Raw genomic sequence first — 20,501 nt, 5'->3', positions numbered from 1 at the left:
GGTTGTGGGGATGTCTCAATCTATCCTGATACTATGTTATACTAACACTGTAAATAGCTTGGGAGCATATTACTTTTGAAGAAAGGTCAAGCACATGTTCAGAAGAATCACAACAGGGAATGGAACTAATACAATTCTGCAATCATTTTTGCTGGAGCAAAGAAGAAATGTAAAAGTGATTTGATGCTCTAATTAATTTAGAAGAATGCAGGGGGATCTCATTGAAACCTACCGAATATTGAAAGAACTAGATAGGGTGGATGGGGAGAGGATGTTTCCTCTGGGTGGGACTATCCAGAGCTAGAGGGCACAGCCTCAAAATTGAGGGGCGACTCTTTAGAACAGAGGTGAGGAGGAATATTTTTAGCCAGAGAGTAGTAAATCTGTGGAATGGTCTGCCACAGACTGCGGCGGAGTCAAAGTCTGTGTGTATACTTAAGGTGGAAGTTGATTGTTTCCTGATCAGTCAGGGTATCAAAGGATATGGCGGGAAGGCAGGAGTGTGGGGTTGAGTGGGATCGGGGATCCGCCATGATGGAATGGCGGAGCAGACATGATGAGCTGAATGGCCTAATTCTGCTCCCATGTTTTATGGTCTAATCTTGATTATTTTCTGTGATTAGAGTGTAAGGGGCTCAATCTGAAGAGCAAGGAGAATAAGGGGCCTGTTTTGTTCCCAACTGGCTTAAATGTAAATCACATATAATGTGGGAATTATATATAATTTCTTCAGTTACATTACAGCACTCCAAAAATTTGTAAAATGTTCAATGAGTAACATCACAAATGAAATAGGTAAGAAATGGCTATTGATAAGATGAAGCTGAAAAATGACAGTATTTCTCTGCATTACACAAAGGACACTACTAATTGCTGGTGCTTAAATATAAGCAAGGCAAATTACTGCAATTCTACTTGAACATGTTCTTAGTAGGAGTTCTATCACAATGCTTCATGCACATCGTATTTAAAGGTCCTTTCAAAAATTAATTGTAGTGCAATTCTGTTGGAACATTTTAAATCATTGAATGCTTTTATCCTTTGTGTAACTTTTCAAATAATTTATCTCTTGAGAATCTTCAGGAATGAGATATAACAGCTGATGCATAAATGTATTTTATTTTGGTTATTTTGTTCTTTTTTGCTAGAACCTTCAGGAAACATTGTTTCTTGCCCAAAAGCTAGCATACTTGGTGAAATGTTTTCAACTGAGTTTTGTGTTCCATTTTAAGGTGGTAAGGAAGGCAAATGCAAAGTTAGCATTTATTTCAAATGGAGTAGAATACTAATGCAAGGATGTAATGCTGAGGCTTTATGAGGCATTAGCCAGATTGCACTGGGAGTACTGTGAGCATTTTTGGGCCTCTAATCTAAGAAAGGATGTGCTGTATTTTAGCAAGGTTCCGGGGAGGTTCACGAGGATAATCCCGGTAATGAAAGGGTTAATACATGAGAAGAGTGTGTAGCTCTGGGCCTGTACTCACTGGAGTTTAGAAGAATGAGGATCTCATTGAAAGGCCTCAATAGAGTGGACGTGGAGGGATTGTTTCCTATAGTGGGGAATCTAGCACCAGAGGGCACAGCCTCATAATAGAAGGACATCCAGTTAAAACAGAGATGAAGAGGAATTTCTTTAGCCAGAGGGAGGCGAATCTGTGGAATCTGTTGCCACAGATGGCTGTGGAGGCTTGGTCATTGGGTGTATTTAAATGGAGGTTGATAGGTTCTTGATTAGTAAGGGTGTCAAATGTTAAGGGGAGCAGGCAGAAGAATGGGGTTGAGAGTGATTATAAATCAGACATGATTGAATGGTGGAGCAGACTTGATGGGCCGATTGGCCTAATCGTACTCCTATGTCTTATGATCTTAAATAGTATTCACTTGGTGATATTTTAAACCCTTCTTAAAACTAAAAGTTTGGTTGGGGCCATAGTTCTATGTGATATATAGTTTACAGTCTGTGGGAAATTCTGTATGAACTGTTCTCAGTTGATTCTGTGTTAACTCCATTTATAATTAAATTTACTTGATATTCAGGAAAATACTTGGGAGAAAATGCTGTTCTTTCTAAAAATTCAGTTGGATGATAATCTACAATGCTGCAATTTTATTTACGATCATTGGGTTACTTCAAATTTGCCTGCAAAATGCCTGTACTTTTCCTAGGCATTGCATTTTAAAAGAGTAAATTATTTATTTTAATTATTGTTACATATCTCAATATTTAAATCAAATGTGGCCAGTTTCATAAACACCTTTTAATTATTAGCATTATGCTCAAAGCAATATGCAGGTTTATTAGACCAATACCTGAAATAAACACGTTATCTAGCAAGGTTGACAGAATGGAATTTAGAAGTGCTCCTGATTTACTGAAGCATAACCTTCCTTCTGTGTTCAATTTGCATATCAAGAAATAACATTCTACTAGCTTCCTTAATTACTTGCTGCAGCTGCATACCAACATTCAGTGAATCATCCATTAGGACATCTAGATCCCACTGAGACGCAAAGCTCTGCAACTTCTCATGTTTTAGACAAACGGTTCTTTTACTCTTCCCTGCCAAAAGGCTAACTTTGGTTCAGTAAACAGTAAAAAAAAAGTTTTCCAGTTGTTTCTAGGTGACGACAAACCATCAAGCTATTCTGGAATGTCAGCTTTGGACTGCATCATCTCAGCCTCGTCCTCACAAACGTTGCACAATCTTTATGCCCCATCATTGCCTTTTATATCAGACCGCCACCCTCTCCCATACTGAGTTACAAAACTAGAAATATACAAGATAGGGACAAGCTCACAGAGGAGATCTGAATCTAATAACGTTAAATAGCAGTGCTGGTTTTGTACAAAGTAGACTCCATTTGGCTACAGCTGTTTTAAAGTATGATTAAAATCATGATTAACTTTAAATTATTTTTAATTGCATGATCAATTTCAATTTCTTTTAATTGAGTGATCAATTGTAATTTCTTTTAATTGCTTTTCAAACTTAAAACTCTACCAGAGCAATATTTGAAATAAAAGCAGGAGCTTTCCGCCTTGCAAAGCCTAATATTTTAGCATCAATAAAAGCTAAGCTGGTCATTAGATCACTATTGTGCTGTCTGTGGGAGCCAACTGTGCACAAAATGGAGAACATGATATTGGTAAAGGGATTTGCTTTTTATGAATATTGTTATTGAAAAACATCTTTAAAATGTCTTTAAATGTTAATTACTCAATATTTACTTCAGTACCTTGAAACACAATACCACGTATTCCTGCTGACTCACTCCTTACATTTATAAATACTGTTATCTTGAATTATTATAAATGTTTGGCCATAACTAGACTATCAGGTCCATTGCTAATTAATGTATCATATCATTCTGTCCAATCTCTTCAATTGACTTGTATATTAATAAATCATGGTTGGAGGTTTTCATATTATCCAACTTCTTTCAAAATTGTAAGATATGAGTCATCATGGCCTGCCAATTTTGGTTTCTTTCAGTTTACAGAGAAAAAAAATCCTCATCAAATTTTACTTGCAATATCATTTCTGAAAAACAGATTTTCCAGTGGCACATAAAATTTATACTTAGCATCAATAGTGTGACAAACCAGAAGGGAGAGAATTAATAAGACGGAAATGCTGTAGATTCTCAGCGGGGCAGGCAGCAAGTATGATTATTTGTTGGGTTGATTATCTCTCAGCAGAACTCACTTCTAATACAAGATTATCAACAAAGACCAGTCGATTATTTCTAGCATCCCACGTTTTATTTCAGATTTGCAGGCTTTGGGAAAGGAGAAAAAGTGGACTTACCAATGAAACCAGACGAGGGGGGGTTTGGCTGTATCTTTTCCTGAGTGTTTTCCTGGATTATATCCCAAAGCTGCCAGACAAATTTTGGATGGAGAATATAGAAGGGCTGGTCAGGGTTCTTCCTTCGATATCGCAAATAGGGTGTGAACAGGTTGTAATCCGGCTTCTTGTACCACTGTGGAACATAGAGTGTGCATTAAAAGGGACCAAAGTGCTCATTTTCACAGCTGCAGTTCAAAACAGGAAGTTATTCTTTCTATTAATTTATCATGAATTGTAAAGAAATAAATTTGAGTGAGCTTTGTAAATAACCAGGCATTTGTGCTGCTCCTGTGGCAGTTTGCAAAATTTATCCTCCATTGTAGAACAACAGGCAAAGAGAATCATCCAGCAGTTCTATCATGAGACGCACTCTATCTGTGTGGTGTGCATGTTATTGAATAATTGATCAATAATGTTTTGTGAGCTTTGGATACACTGTGCATTATCAATATAACTTTTACAATTGTTTACTATGCACTCATGGTTCATAAACAATGCAAATCTCGAACACTGGGCGAAGGCTTCACCACCATTATTTCAATTACAGGGCTTTGTCTGTGGTGACACACACAAAAAATGCTGGTGAACGCAGCAAGTCAGGCAGCGTCTATAGGAAGAGGTACAGTCCACATTTCAGCCTGAAACGTCAACTGTACCTCTTCCTATAGATGCTGCCTGGCCTGCTGCGTTCACCAGCATTTTTTGTGTGTGTTGCTTGAATTTCCAGCATCTGCAGATTTCCTCGTGCTTGTCTGTGGTGAATTGTCTGGGACATGGCAGCATCAGTCAACCTTCACGTTCCCGACTTCGACCATCCAAAGTTAACGAATTAGCTGGAAATGAGGGGAGTGGGTGAGGAGAGGCATAACCCCCATCCTAGGACCCCACCACTGGGACCACAACTTCCCTTTAGTTACTGGAGGTATGTAGTAACCATTATATAAACACATCTATCCCAAAAATGACATTACTAGTAGATTTATTAGTTTCCATCCACAAGGGATTACAGAGGACAATATTTCATAAGCATCTAGACGAGCAGTTATTTAGTTATTTAGAGATAGAATGCAGTTCCTATCCAACAAACCACAATGGCCAGCAACCCACCTATTTAATGCCAGCCTAATCACAGGACAATTTACAAAGACCAATTTATCTACTTTGGGAGGAAACCGGAGCACCTGGAGGAAACCCACGTGGTCACTGGGAGAACATACAAACTCTTTACAGACGGTGCAGGAATTGAACTCCAAACTCCAGAACACTCCAAGCAGTAAGAGCAATGCACTAACCACGAGGCGATGGTGATGCCCCAACGTGAACTGTCAAGAGTACAGTCCAAGTGCTGGTAAGACAATTTAGTGTTGATGGATACTAATGTTTGGTGAGGACACAGTGGCAGAAAGAGCTGGTACATCTCTTGGCTCCACAACAGTTTCCACATTGTGCAGCACTGATGAATGGCTAACGTCTAAAGGCCTAGGTAGTAAATAATGGCCTTGCTGTAATCTAGTTCAAAGTTTACAATACATTTACAGTCAAAGTACATATACATTATACAACCCTGAGATTTGTCTCCTTATAGGCAGCCTGAAACAAAGAAACCCAAAACAGCCCAGTTAAAAAAAATGACTGCCAAATTGTGAATATGCTGAGAGAGAAAAAAATCACGCAAATAAAGAATAGAAGCAAATAGCTTTCTGAACTTAAGTCCACAAAAACAATCTGTCCACAGACCCTTAGTTCAGCACAGAATGGAGCAGCGAGCTGAACCAACCCAACCCTCGCCTATGGTCCTGACACCCTGACCCCTTCAGTCAGGACCAGCGCCTAAATCATCACCAAACAGTGGCTTCGATACACACTGGGGCCTAGACTCTGCTGTCTCGATTCAGCCTGTTCCCAACCTTTCCAATTTGGCCTGGTGCTTAAATCGATCGAAACTCGGGCCTTCCTCACTCTCAGCTGCCTCACATCGCCCGGGCTCTGCCGCAGCCCAAAGTCCAAAAGGAAGTTACAGACTATTTGCTTGTGATCATCATTTGCCAGAAAAAGAGTGACTAAAGTAGCATCTGGTTGTTACCCTTGTTTCATTAACCATCAGCAGAAGTCGCTGAGATCAGTAGTACCAGCTTAAACCAGTGTAGGTTCAATAAGCAGAAAAGATTCAGCAGATTTTTTTTTTGGCCAAGGAGTTTCCTGACACCTTTTTTTAGTTTTGAATAAGCAGGGGGAAAATGGGCACAAGGTGAATTTTTAAGAGACATTGATTTGTAACGTTCAGGAAAAGATTGTGCTAATGTTAAAGATTCTGTTGATAGAACCTGGCTGACATTTTGTCTGTTCACCCACATTTATTGTTCACCATCAGGGTAGCATGCTTTTAAGCAGCAGTTTAAGTGTCAGGTTCAGATTCTTTCATTTATGACATGTACATCGAAAAATACAGTGAAATGAGTCATTTGTGTTAACAACCAACACCACCTGATGATGTGCAAATGACACATTTTTAGTTATTTTTGCATTTTGGGTACGTCCTTATTTAAGGGGAAGAAAGTTTTAAGTCTGATTCAATTTCACCCTGAAACAGGATTTCTGGTGAGATTGCTTTTCATCACGGCAATGTAAATACAGTATGCAAATTAAATGCACCAGGGGGATGTTTAATTCAGAATGCAACTTGTTGCAGCAGATCATGAAAAAATGAACAGATACCATCTGCCAAACAGATGGAATTCAGGAATTCCATCCTCACCAACCATGGTTCTCCTGAGGCAGAGCCGCAGTTTGTTGGGCCTAATGGATATAAACTCAATTACCATGTTTTCAGCAGATAATAGGATGAAGGAGGGGAAAGGAAGATACTGCGAGCAACATAAATTGGACAGTCTCAAAGATAATACAGGAAACAGTAAAAAATGCAGGAAATTATAATAAAAATATAAAAACTATTGAAACTGAAAAACATATGTTGCCTGAGTAAAGAAAAATAATAATTTATACTTTATTGTCACCAAACAATTGATACTAGAGTGTATAATCATCACAGCGATATTTGATTCTGCACTTCCCACTCCCTGGAGTACAAATCAATAGTAAATATCAAAAATTTTAATTATAAATCATTAATAGAAAATAGAAAATGGAAAGTAAGGTATGCAAAAAAACCGAGAGGCGGGTCCAGATATTTGGAGGGTACGGCCCAGATCTGGGTCAGGATCCGTTCAGCAGTCTTATCACAGTTGGAAAGAAGCTGTTCCCAAATCTGGCTATACGAGTCGTGTGTTGGCTGGGTGGGTTGTGTCCTTCATTATCCTGGCAGCACTGCTCCGACAGCGTGCGGTGTAAAGTGAGTCCAAGGACGGAAAATTAGTTTGTGTGATGTGCTGCGCCGTGTTCACAATCTTCTGCAGCTTCTTTTGGTCTTGGACAGGACAACTTCCATACCAGGTTGTGATGCACCCTAGAAGAATGCTTTCTACAGTGCATCTATAAAAATTAGTGAGTGTTTTAGGGGGATCGCGGCTTGAAGATCCACCAAGCGAGGATGAAGTGTTTGGCGGGAGCAGGAGCAGCACAATGTGCAGGTGTCCAACCTGGTGAGACGAAGGAGGGGCCAGGCCCGGAATCACCCCATAGCGCCTGGAACTTCCAAGTATTGCAAACTAATCCCTCGAACATGAAGTCTAACAGGAGGCGAATCAAATGGCCTGCAGCTAACATGACTTCACTGTGGAAGCAGTTTGATGAAGATGTTAACCAGATTCTGGAGGCAACGGTGAAGGGAGTGGTTGATAGGAAGCTGCAAGCCATGACAACAATTATTGTTAGTATCGCAGCTGAACGGTTTGGAGAAGAGGAGAACGAAGGCTCCAAAACATCTTACTCGAAGAACCAAAGAGCATCGAGGATCCACAACATCAGGCAGGAGATGAAAGCGCTGAAGTCCCAATACAAGGAGGCAGGAGAAGAGGAGCGCATTGGCTTGGCCAGCTGATGTGCATACTAGGAAAGAAGATCAGGGTCCTCCGCCGGGCAGAGTGGCATCGGTGGCGGCGTCGTGAAAGGGCTCGAAAACGTGCTGCCTTTATCGCCAACCGCTTCAAGTTCACCAAGGAGTTGCTGGGGGAGAAGCGCAGTGGGATACTGCCCTGTTCGCAGGAAGACATAGACCAACATCTGAAGAAGATATATAATGATCCTGAAAGAGAGCAGGAGTTGGGAGAGTGCGACATCCTAATAGACCCACCTGAACCGGATGTGCAGTTCGACATGTCAGAGCTGCAACTAAAGGAAGTCAGAGAGGTCGTCCGCAAAGCAAGGGCAAGCTCGGCTCCAGGACCAAGCAACACCTCGTACAAAGTGTACAAGAACTGTCCCAAACTCCTGCTGTGTCTGTGGAAGATCCTGAGAATCTTCTGGAGAAGGGGGAAGATCCCACAACAGTGGAGAGTGGCTGAAGGGGTGTGGATCTCGAAGGAGGAAAATGCCACCCGGATAGATCAGTTACACATCATCTCCCTGCTGTGTGTCGAGGCGAAGATCTTCTTCAGTGCAGTTTCTAACCGGCTGTGCACCTACCTAGCAAAGAACACCTATATTGATACATCAGTCCAGAAGGGTGGCATTTCAGGGATGCCGGGCTGTCTGGAGCACATCGGTGTGGTGACACAGCTCATCAGGGAGGCCAGAGAGAACAAGGGCAACCTGTCAGTGCTGTGGCTCGACCTGGCGAATGCATATGGCTCCATTCCGCACAAGCTGGTACAGCTCACACTGACCAAATATCACGTCCCCAGCAGAATCAGAGACCTTATCCCTGATTATTACAGCGACTTCAGGATGAGGGTCTCTTCAGGAGCAATTACATCAACCCGGCACAAGGTGGAGGTTGGCATCATCACAGGGTGCACTATCTCAGTGACACTGTTCTCCCTAGCCATGAACATGCTCATTAAGTCTGCTGAACCAGAGTGCAGAGGGCCCAGAATGAATTCCGCTCAATTGCAACCACCTATCAGGGCATTCATGGATGACCTCACAGTCACCACAGAATCAGTCCCAGGCTGCTGGAGGATTCTGCAAGGGCTCGAAAAGCTGGTGGAGTGGGCCCGGATGCGTTTCAAACCTGCCAAATCAAGATTGATGGTGCTGAGGAAAGGGAAGGTGGAGAACAAGTTCCGGTTCAGCATCGCAGGCACAGCCATCCCAACCATCACAGAAAAGCCAGTCAAGAGTTTAGGGAAAGTTTTTGACAGCTCTTTAAGGGACGCAACATCCATTCAGGCAACCTGTACCAAATTGGATGGCTGGCTGAAATCTGTGGACAAGTCTGGCCTACCTGGGAAGTTTAAAGCCTGAGTATATCAGCATGGCATTCTTCCCAGAATCCTGTGGCCCCCTCCTCGTCTATGCAGTTCCGATCTTGACAGTCGAAACCTTAGAGAGGAGGGTTAGCAACCACCTCAGGAGATGACTGGGGCTGCCAAAGAGCCTGAGCAGCATCGCACTCTATGGACACCACAACAAACTGCAGCTGCCCTTCAAATCCTTGGAGGAAGAATTCAAGGTAACAAGAGCCAGAGTAGTGCTACAGTATAGGGACTCAAGTGACCCGAAGGTGGCTGGAGCAGGGATCCAAGTAAGTACTGGCAGGAAGTGGAGGGCAGAGAAAGCTGTTCAGGAGGCAGAGGCAAGGCTGCGTCACAGGAGGTTGGTGGGAGTGGTTGCACGAGGCCGAGCTGGGCTAGGATCCTTTCCAACTCCTCAAATGGACACCAGAGGGAAGGAAAGGTGTCGTCTAGTTCAGGAGGAGGTGAGAGCAGTAGTGGAGGAGACGAGAACCTGCAAGGCGGTGGGAATGAAGCAACAGGGAGCTTGGACAAGATGGGAGAATGCGGTTGAGAGGAAAGTGACCTGGGCTGATCTTTGGAAAGCCGAACCACACCGCATCCAATTTCTCATCCAGGCAGTGTACGATGTGCTTCCAAGCCCATCAAACTTGCACACATGGGGCAAGGCACCAAGCGAGGAACCCTGGAGCACATCCTCAGTGGCTGTGCAAGGGCACTTGGTGAGGGACAGTACAGGTGGAGGCATGATCAGGTCCTGAAGACCATCACTGAAGCCGTCAGCGCAGGAGTTGAGTGGGCGAAGCGGTCCCGACCCTCCAAGCAGACCATTGCCTTTGTCAGAGCTGGGGAGCAGCCAATACCTGCCAAAAGAACATCTGCAGGCACTCTGACCTCTGCAAGGGACTGGCAGCTGTTGGTGGACCTCAAGGGGCAGCTGAAGTTCCCCAACCATATCGCAGCCACCACCCTGCGACCAGACATTGTCCTAGTGTCTGAGTCTACTAAGCAGGTGGTGCTGCTGGAGCTGACAGTCTCATGGGAAGATAGCTTGGAGGAGGCCTTTGAAAGGAAGCTCTCCAAGTACGCAGGACTGGTCAGCAGCTGTCAGCAGGCTGGATGGAGAGCGAGGTGTCTCCCATTGGAGGTTGGTTGTAGGCGATTCATAGCCCGTTCTTTAGTTAGAGCCTTCAGCATTTTGGGCATCGAGGGAGAGAGGAAGAGGAGAGCCATCCGCAGTACCACCGATGCGACAGAGAGGGCCTCAAGATGGCTGTGGCTCAAAAGAGGGGAGCCATGGAGTCATAAGTAGCTAGCCACCTGGACATATGATGTTGAAACACCCAAAACACCGGATGATTCCAGGAACATCACTGAAGATGTGTCCAGAAGCATCAATAGATGTATGTACACAAGGGACAGGCCAAATTTCTTTAGTTTTCTCAGGAAGTAAAGGCGCTGGTGGGCCTTCTTGGCAGTGGACTCTGCTTGGTTGGACCCAGTCAGGTCATTTGTGATATTGACCCCGAGGAACTTAAAGCTTTTGACCTGTTTCACTCTAAGAATAGTGTAAGAACACTCTAAATAATCTAAGGATAGTGGTAAAAATAATGCCTCCACAGCAACCTCTACTGAAATCAAGAGGTTAAACAATGAAGTGAAGGGGAGAGGACCCCAACACAAAGTATTATAAAATGCACAAACCATTTCAAAGACGATTAAACAGAAAAGATATCCGGTAGTAACAAGGCTGGATTTGCAATTGAGAGCTTTGCATTAAATCTATGAGCTGGCAATTTCTCAGACCTTGCTGCTACATACAGGCTTGCCAATAAAATTCTGGTTTTTACTTTGATTCAACAGACAAAAGTGTGAATGACGGGAATTAGTCAAGCGTCTCCTCGCTGATTGGAAATCCTGGTATCACAACTCAAAATCAACATTTATTAACATAAATATCACTTCTACATGTACAAGTTGCCTTCATACAAACAACAGACCTGGAAGATGAATGACTTATCTATTAAAATGGTAGAATGATCACAACTTTAAAGTTTCAAAATATATTGATAATATAAATCAATCTAATCAGAATTAGAATAATGTTTTTTATCACTGGCATGTGTCATGAAATTTGTTAACTTAGCAGCAGCAGTTTATTGCTGTACATAATATAGAAGAAAAAACAAAATAAAATAATAATAGTAAGTAAATCAATTACAGAATATGTATATTGAATAGATTTAAAATCGTGCAAAAAACAGAAATACTGTATATTAAAAAAAGTGAGGTAGTGTCCAAAGTTTCAAAGTCCATTTAGGAATCGGATGGCAGAGGGGAAGAAGCTGTTCCTGAATCACCGAGTGTGTGCCTTCAGACTTCTGTATCTGATGGTAACAGTGAGAAAAGGGCAGCCCTGGGTGGTGAAGGTCCTTAATAGTGGACGCTGCCTTTCTGAGACACTGCTCCTTAAAGATGTCCTGGGTACTTCGTAGGCTGGTACCTAAGATGGAGCCAACTAAATTTATAACCCTCTTCAGCTTCTTTCGGTCCTGTGCAGTAGCTCCCCGCACCCCCCCCCCCCACAGTTCTATTGATAAAATCATTTAATATTAAAATGCAAATGCATTAGAATTTTAAGCTAATTTGTTAGAAATCAGAAACAAAATTTTCTGAAATATATAAAATCTACAGAACCGGATTATAAAAGATTTCAAAAAGATAAGCAGTATTGATGGTCATATGCCATTATTGCAAAATGAATGTTTATGTCATTCTAAACCAGGTACAGATAATAAGATATTTAGCAGTTTAACAAAATCTACAAAATTGATCGTGGTTTCCCTTCTGCCGTCATCGATCGTGGTTTCCCTTCTGTTGTCATCAATGATGCCCTCACCCGCATCTCCTCCATTTTCCGCACTTCGGCCCTCACCCCATCCTCCCGCCACCACAACAGGAACAGAGTTCCCCTTGTCATCACCTACCACCCCACCAGCCTCCGGATCCAGCACATTATCCTCCGCAACTTCCGCCACCTTCAACAGGACCCCACCACTAAGCACATCTTCCCCTCTCCACCCCTCTCTGCTTTCCACAGGGATCAGTCCCTCCGCGACTTCCTGATCCACACGTCCCTCCCCATGGATCTCCCACCTGGCACTTACCCTGTTAGTGTAAGTGCTACACCTGTCCCTACACCTCCCCTCTTGCCACCACTCAGGGCCCCAAACAGTCCTTCCAGGTGAGGCAACACTTCACTTGAGAGTCTGTTGGGGTCATCTATTGCATCAGGTGCTCCCGGAGCAGCCTCCTCTACATCGGTGAAACCCGACGCAGATTGGGGGACTGCTTCGTCGAGCACCTCTGCTCCGTCCGCCACAACAGACAGGATCTCCCGGTTGCCACCCACTTCAACTCTGCTTCCCATTCCCATTCGGATATGTCCATACATGGCCTCCTCTACTGCCATGATGAGGCCAAACTCAGGTTGGAGGAGCAACATTTCATATACCGTCTAGGGAGTCTCCAGCCTCTTGTTATGAACGTAGAATTCTCCAACTTCCCGTAATTCCCTCCCCCTCCCTTCCCCTATCCCTATTTCATTCTGCCCCTCCCCCAGCTGCCTATCACCTCCCTTATGGTTCCGCCTCCTTCTACTACCCATTGTGTTTTCCCCTATTCCTTCTTCACCTTTCCTGCCCATCACCTCCCTGCTTCCCTTCCCCCACCCCTTTATCTTTCCCCTTACTGGTTTTTCACCTTAAACCTACCAGCCTTCTCCTTCCCACCCTTCCCCCACCTTCTTTATAGGGCCTCTGCCCCTTCCCTCTACAGTCCTGACGAAGGGTTCTGGCCCAAAATGTTGACTGATTGTTTCCACGGATGCTGCCCGACCTGCTGAGTTCCTCCAGCGTGTTGTGATTGTTGCTTTGACCCCAGCATCTGCAGAGTATTTTGTGTCTACAAAATTGATTTTCTTTTATTGACAGCACTATGTTTGTAAATTCCACATGGTGGTTAGATTTGCTTTTCATTAGCTTTGCCAAGATTTAACGTGTTCGTTATTCAGTCAAGTTAAGCTTTCTGAAGTCCAATCTTCAGTACCCAGCTGGACAGCTACCTAATTAAAAGAAAGACCACAGTCAAAATGATCATCAACTCTTGTTGGAAACAAGTCTCTGCATGCTGTGAAGGAACTGTGTTTGATCAGGATAGTGGACCTGGTTGCCAAGAGATAAAGGGTTAGTCTTTTCCTCTACCAACCAGTGACAGCTGATCCAAGGTTACAGTCAATTCAAACACTGATGATTTGCATAGCCTCTGACAACCAAGTCCAGCTCCGGGCTTTCAGGTGCGGCTTAGCTACTAAACCTGGCGGAACCGTTTTTACTGACAGGAGAAGGGGCATAGGCAGGTTACTAGCACCTTAAAACCAGTCACCGGGTAGATGGGGCTCACCAGCCATGGTTGGCAACTCATCCAGAAGGAAAACTCTATTCTCAAACTTCCACCGCCTTGTAGCTCTACTCATTCATGGGGATGGCTTTAGGAGTAAACCTCAAGGGAAAAATCTGAAGCTGGAGTCCCTCAGGCAGTTGAGTTCAAAACTGACTAGCAACTCCTGCAATGCTGCTGGTGCCAAAGTGCATCAGTCTCTGGCATTCCTTTGGGCTCACCGGATGCTTGGAGAGGGCGAGCTTGCTACATGGGCAACAGCTTGCTTTCCCTATTGCACTGCCCTGGCTTGTGTATCTAGACAGCTAAGATGCAACATCCATGGTTGATGCTGACTAACGGAGGCCTAAGACCACAAATAGATAACATGGTGGATATACTTCTTAGGATTGGCCTTCCACAAGGTACTGTAGGCCATTAGCAGCAGAATTGTACTCAACTACTATCTGTAATCGTATGATCCAACACATCCCCTTCTCTATTATCATCCTCAAAAGCAGGGGATTAGGCCTAGATGAATGAAAAATGCAGGAGGGCAAGCCAGGAATGAGGGATCAACCTGGTGAAGTCACAAAGCAGGACGAATGGCATGCCGAACAAGCAACATTAACAATATGCAATTGACAGAGCTAAGCAATCTCTCAATTATGATCGGATCTAATCTTTGCAGTCCTACCACATCCAGTCATGAACAGATTGATACAAACACAACACAGCCAGTAAAAAGAAAGAAAATCAGATTGGCTGAGCTGTTCATACACTGTGTACAGGCCAGGGAAGAACAGGATAACTGGGTGAAGTCATCAGTAGAGAACAGAAATAATTAATTAACACAAAGTAATGGCATTTTAAACATGAACAAACTTTTAGGATTTCAATTACTTCATACTCTAGACACTGACCAATTCCATGAGCTGAGACAATCTGCAGTTACATTACCAGATGCAACAGCAAGCACCAATGACTAATCCTGAATCGTTATCTGGACCTTTTAGTAGCTTGGCATCAGATATGCTTATTTCAATTTTACAAACGGGAGCCTTGTTTGCTTTATAAGGGCCACTTGAGAGGTTAAGTAGTGGTATTAAGTAGTGCATATTTTCCATCCCTCCAGATTATACAAGAGCAAATTTCCATATATGAAACTAGCCTCTTGAGATGTTTGTAGCACAGACACCACACACATAGATGTTGATGGTAAGTGGGGAACAGTAGCATGCTGGGAAATGGGTTTGACAGTTGTATATGACAAATAGGATATTAGCATGTATACAAATTCTTATAGGGAAAGTGTTGTTATGTAGCTACAGGCAATTCTGTGTGGTAGCTTCACCTTATCTTTGGGTATGCTTGACACTGCTTCTCTTTGCTTTTCTCATTGAATCTGGTGCTGTTTCTTAGGAATTCCAGGACTTCAGCCCAGCAATGAGGAAGCACGTGCAACATTTCCAGGTCAGAGTGATGCATGATTTAGAACGGAATGAGCATGTGGATGGGACCACACGTGTTCTTTTTTTTAGATTATGAGGACACTCAGTCCTCGTTTATTGTCATTTAGAAATGCATGCATGCATTAAGAAATGATACAGTGTTTCTCCGGAGTGATATCACAAAAAGAAGGACAAACCAAAGACTTACACTGACAAGACCACATAATTATAACATATAGTTACAGCAGTGCAAAGCAATACCATAATTTGATAAAGAGCAGACCATGGGAACGGTAAAAAAAAGTCTCAAAGTTCCACTCAACTCCCGATAGTCCCTGATAGCAGGTGATAGAAGGGAGAACCTCTCTCTGCCATAAACCTCCAGGCACCAACAACTGTCGATGCATTGAAAGCACCTGACCCCAGCCGACTCTGAGTCCATCCGAAAACTTCGAGCCTCCGACCAGCCCTTCGACACCGAGCACCATCTCTGCTGAGCGCTTTGACCCCATCCCGGCCGCCGAGCAACAAGCAAAGCCGAGGATTCAGGGCCTTCCCCTCCGGAGATTCTGGATCACACAGTAGCAGCGGCAGCGAAAAAGGGATTTCAGAAGTTTCTCCAGATGTTCCTCCATTCTCTCATGTCTGTCTCCATCAAATCAGAATTGTGCACAGCACCCTACTTGACAGATTACAGATATCATTCACCGGAGTGGCCGCGCAAGCTGCGTCGTGCCGCCATCTTCTCCTCCTCCCTATATCTGCTGATCCTGGATTTCATTCTCATATTCATGCCTCACAAATCCATTCACTTATTTAAAAGCATCTTTCAAAATTCAAGTATTAGCGAAGTACGTATACTATACAGGTGTCCCCTGCTTTTCGAACGTTCGCTTTACCAAACTTCACTGTTACGAAAGACCTACATTAGTTACCTGTTTTCGCTAACAGAAGGTGTTTTCACTGTTACGTAAAAAGGCAGTGCATGGAAAAAGCAGCGCACGAAAAAAATCAGCGCACGCCCCGAGCAGCCGCTCTCCCCCGGATTCGGAACAGCATTCTAGCCAGCATTGCTTAAACACGTGCCCGTGAGCAGCCGTTAGCAAGATGAGTTCTATGGTATCGCAAAAGCCTAAAAGAGCTCGTAAGGGTGTTACACTTAGTGTAAAACTAGACATAATTAAGCATTTCGATCGTGGTGAACGAAGTAAGTACAAGGTGAATTTAGCTTGTGGAAGTTGATGAAAATGATGTTGAACAGGTTTTGGCATCTCATGACCAGGAACTGATAGATGAAGAGCTGATGCAATTGCAAGAGGAAAGGATAACAATCGAAACTGAATACAGTAGCAAACGGACCGAAGGTGAAGTCGTCCAGGAACTGAACGTGAGGCAACTACGTAAGATTTTCGCTGCAATGATGGGAACGGTATGGGACATGGCTTTAAGGTAAGGGGTGGGAAGTTCAAGGGGGATATTAGAGGAAGGTTTTTTACTCAGAGAGTGGTTGGTGCATGGAACGCACTGCCTGAGTCAGTGGTGGAGGCAGATACACTAGTGAAGTTTAAGAGACTACTGGACAGGTATATGGAGGAATTTGAGTTGGGGGCTTATATGGGAGGCAGGGTTTGAGGGTCGGCACAACATGATGGGCCAAAGGGCCTGTACTGTGCTGTACTATGTTCTATGTTATTTTTGGGTCTGCGAACACTCACAAATTTTACCCATATAAATAAATGGTAATTGCTTCTTCGCTTTACGACATTCTGGCTTACGAACTGTTTCATAGGAACGCTCCACCTTCGGATGGCGGGGGAAACCTGTATTCAACTTCGAGATTCATCTCCTTGCAGGCAGTCACACAAGAAAAGAAACCCAACAGAACCCATTAAAAGAGAAAGCAGTCAGACACCCAACATGCAGAAAAGAAACAAATTGTGCAAACAATAAAAGTAAGCAAATAGTATTTGGAAAAGTGAGTCCACAGCCTCATTCTCATCCTTTCATGATCCCCTCATGTTTGCTAGTTTAAGAATGCTTCTCTAACTGCCTCCAAAATATTACACCCTCCTGCAAGGACAATGGGCATCAAGTTTTCTTGCACTGATCCATATTTTGGGATGTTGGTGTAAAAAGCCAACAATTTTGCCATCTCTAATTGCCCTGGCAAAAGTAATGCTGAGGGATCTTTTTGAACAGCTGGGTTCTCACCCTGGTAAAGGTACTGCCATGTGAGAAAATATGATACAAATTAAATGTTAAATGAAACAAAAAATAAATATAGTAATTGAGGAATTATACTTTCCGGAATGGAGATGCGGGGTTAATTTGAAGGGGACCCAATTAAAAATAATTACAGATAACTGTTTTGTGTCTTGGATCTTCTTCTGAAAGCTGATTCATTAATATATTTTGTATACATCTTATTTTATTCATTACAATGTTTATCTTCACCTGTGTTCTATATAATCATCATTTTCCTTCTTGAACTATTTTAATTATCAAACCCTGTTCTCTCATTGTATTATTCCTTGTTTACAATATCTCTTAACCTAGTCTTGGAAAATAATTCCTTGGGTACTTCATGATAAATTCCTGTAATAAAAATGTGCATATCTATATTCACCAACAAGGTTGAACGCTGTTGCTGGGTGTAATTTGTGTGGGATGTTGCCTTGTCAGATGTGTAGGCTGATGCTAATTTGTGTAGCACTCCATTGTTGCTCTCCAATATCATAGAGAATGCTGAGGAGAATTAATAATAAACAGCAAATCCGCTAATGGTGAGTCTGCAGCTCAAAATGATTACATTGATCATCGGATTTCTTCAGACAACTTAGCCCTGCTCTGTGAATTAATGGCCTCGTATTTATATATTCTCAATGTGTTCCAAAGCACATTAAGTTGACAAATCATCTTTAAATGTAGGCAAATATAACTAAGGGAAACCATTTGTACATTTCTAATCGTCATGAATAGTAATGAAGTATATGATCAGTAAATCAAGGATAGATATAGTTCGGATGGAGAGCCAAGACCTTGCTTCTCTTCAAGTTGCTTGGTCAGATTTTTTGAAACATAAAATGGGGAAAGCAATAAAAGGGCTGGTTTAACATCTCAACTGAAAACAGCTTTACCAAATTATTATTGTTTCAGGACTGGGCCTCAAATCTAAACCTGTCCAGCACAGAGGTGGATGTGTTAGAACCGAACTAAGGTGACACAATGATCATCCTTGGTCAGTTGTGCTGGCCACATTATATATTGACACTCGTGTGCTTTAACTTCACTTTCAAAATTTCCACTAATGTAAATTATTCCACTGATTAAATATCCAGCACAAAAAATTCCATTTGTCCCTCTTACCTTCAGCAAGTTTATTGAGTAAGGTGCAGGATCCCAGGCCACCAGAACCACATTCTTGAATAGAGTGCTATTATTAAACTTGTGCTCCGGGTTAACAAGAATCTAAAAATAAGGAAATAGAAACCATTTTAAAAACTTCAAGTAATAAGACCATAAGACACCGGGGCAGAATTGGGCCATTCAGCCCATTGATTCTATTCCACCATTCCATCATGGCTGACTTATTATCCCTCTCAAACCCATTCTCCCTGTAACTTTTGATGCCCTGATTAATCAAGAACCTGTTCGCTTCTGCCTTAAATATATACAACGACTTGGCCTGTACAGCCATCTGTTGCAATGAATTCCACAGACTCACCACCCTCTGGCTAAAGTAGTATAACTTCATATACATAACGTAACCAGAGCAATTGAAGTGGTAAGTCAAATTCCTCAAATACAACATGAAATAGTGAAAAGAAATTAAGCAATCTTGTTTAATTATTCAAAAGATAATCAGTGCATGTTGAACCCAAGATAAGTACTGTATAAATTTAATTTATATAAAAATAGATATATGGATAGTAGAAAAATCAATACATTTCATTATAATAATATGGCACTGACTGTTTTTATTTTTGTACTGTACACCTTAAGCTGTTCTTAAACTCTAATGATAAGAGGTTATGCTCGGTAAGAAGTTAACCAGTGTGCGCCAGTTAAAGAACAAGTTCTGATTAAAACCACAACCCTTCTATTTAAATAGGAATCTGTTAGATGATATGTTACAGGTTAGGAAAGGGTTCCTGCTTAGTAAAGTCCCTATCTGGCTTTCCAACATTTTTTTCAACAATTCTTATTCTTCATGGTTTAAATGAGCATGAATATACAATAACCAATCACTGAAATTAATAAACAAGGTTCATAACCCACTCTCCACAGAAGCTATAGAATTACTAAGGAGTCTTCATTGAACACTCGAGGATATAGGAAGCTCAGGTACACTTATGAGAATAGCTTGTGAACAGAAATTACCAAAGAAACACCAAAATTATAATGCACTATCAGCCTCATCAAATTTTCCTTTAAAAAGGTGCTTCTGCTAAGATCCTTACTGAATGAGAAAGTAGTGTAGGTGGGTGATATGCGTGATGCAGAGACCATATTATTAAGAGGGTAATCTTTTGCTGTAATCACTTGATTAATTTCTTTCAGATATGGTAACCACCATCACCCATTCAAGACCAGGGGTCCCCAACCTTTTTTGCTCCGCGGACCGGTTTAATATTGTCGATATTCTTGCGGACCGGCCAGCCGGAAGGGGGGGGGGGTGTTCAAGTAGGGTTAAACTCACCTCAACATGTCTTTTACAGTTAGGGTTGCCAACTTTCTCACTCCCAAATAAGGGACAAAAGTAGCAGTCAAATCCCGGGACACTTTACCTCAGGAAAGACTACCATGACCATGAAGCCTTGCGCGGGCACCTATGTGTGTATGCGTGACGTGCGCATGTGATGTGCGCATGTGTGTACGTGCCGATTTTTACCCCACAAATCAGTTTTGCCTTCACCTTCCTGACTATACTGTACATACATTATTTCTACTTTATATAGGCTGTGTATTTATCATATCATTCCTGCTTTTACTATATGTTAGAGTTATTTTAGGTTTTGTGTGTTATTTGTATGATTTGTTAGGTTATTTTTTGGGTTTGGGAATGCTGAAAAATTTTTCCCATATAAATTAACGGTAATTGCCTCTTCGCTTCACGCCACGTCGGCACGAAAGGTTTCATTGGAACGCTCTACCTTAGCGGGGGAAATACGGGATAAACCAATTTAGCCCAATATACAGGATGTCCTGGCAAATATGGGACAGTTGGCAACCCTATGTTCAAGTTCAACAGTGCATGACAGGGAATGAGGAAAGGTGCAGCTGACTCATATCATTTCCTCACAGTCCGGTAGCACATGCTTTGCGGCCCGGTGTTTAGGGACCGCTGCTCTAAGCTCCTCTAATGCATCTGACCATGTACATCTCCCCGAGACTCTTACTGGAGGCTTAGA

The 20,501-nt window shown here is 42.6% G+C and overlaps 1 protein-coding gene across 1 annotated transcript in view; it reads right to left on the bottom strand.

The window, feature by feature from the left end:
* The window catches only part of st6gal2a (ST6 beta-galactosamide alpha-2,6-sialyltranferase 2a), a 61,695-nt gene that overhangs the window by 10,561 nt on the left and 30,633 nt on the right, over positions 1-20,501 (bottom strand). Inside the window, exons 4-5 of the mRNA XM_072263198.1 lie at positions 18,457-18,558; positions 3,810-3,984 (exon numbers count right to left, since the gene is read on the bottom strand). Of these exons, the coding sequence (XP_072119299.1) occupies positions 3,810-3,984; positions 18,457-18,558 (277 nt within the window). The remainder of the gene's footprint in view (positions 1-3,809; positions 3,985-18,456; positions 18,559-20,501) is intronic.

The sequence above is a fragment of the Mobula birostris genome, chromosome 7 (genome assembly GCF_030028105.1).
Source record: "Mobula birostris isolate sMobBir1 chromosome 7, sMobBir1.hap1, whole genome shotgun sequence".
Classification (NCBI taxonomy): Eukaryota; Metazoa; Chordata; class Chondrichthyes; order Myliobatiformes; family Myliobatidae; genus Mobula; species Mobula birostris.
This window is presented reverse-complemented; position numbering and strand designations above follow the sequence as displayed.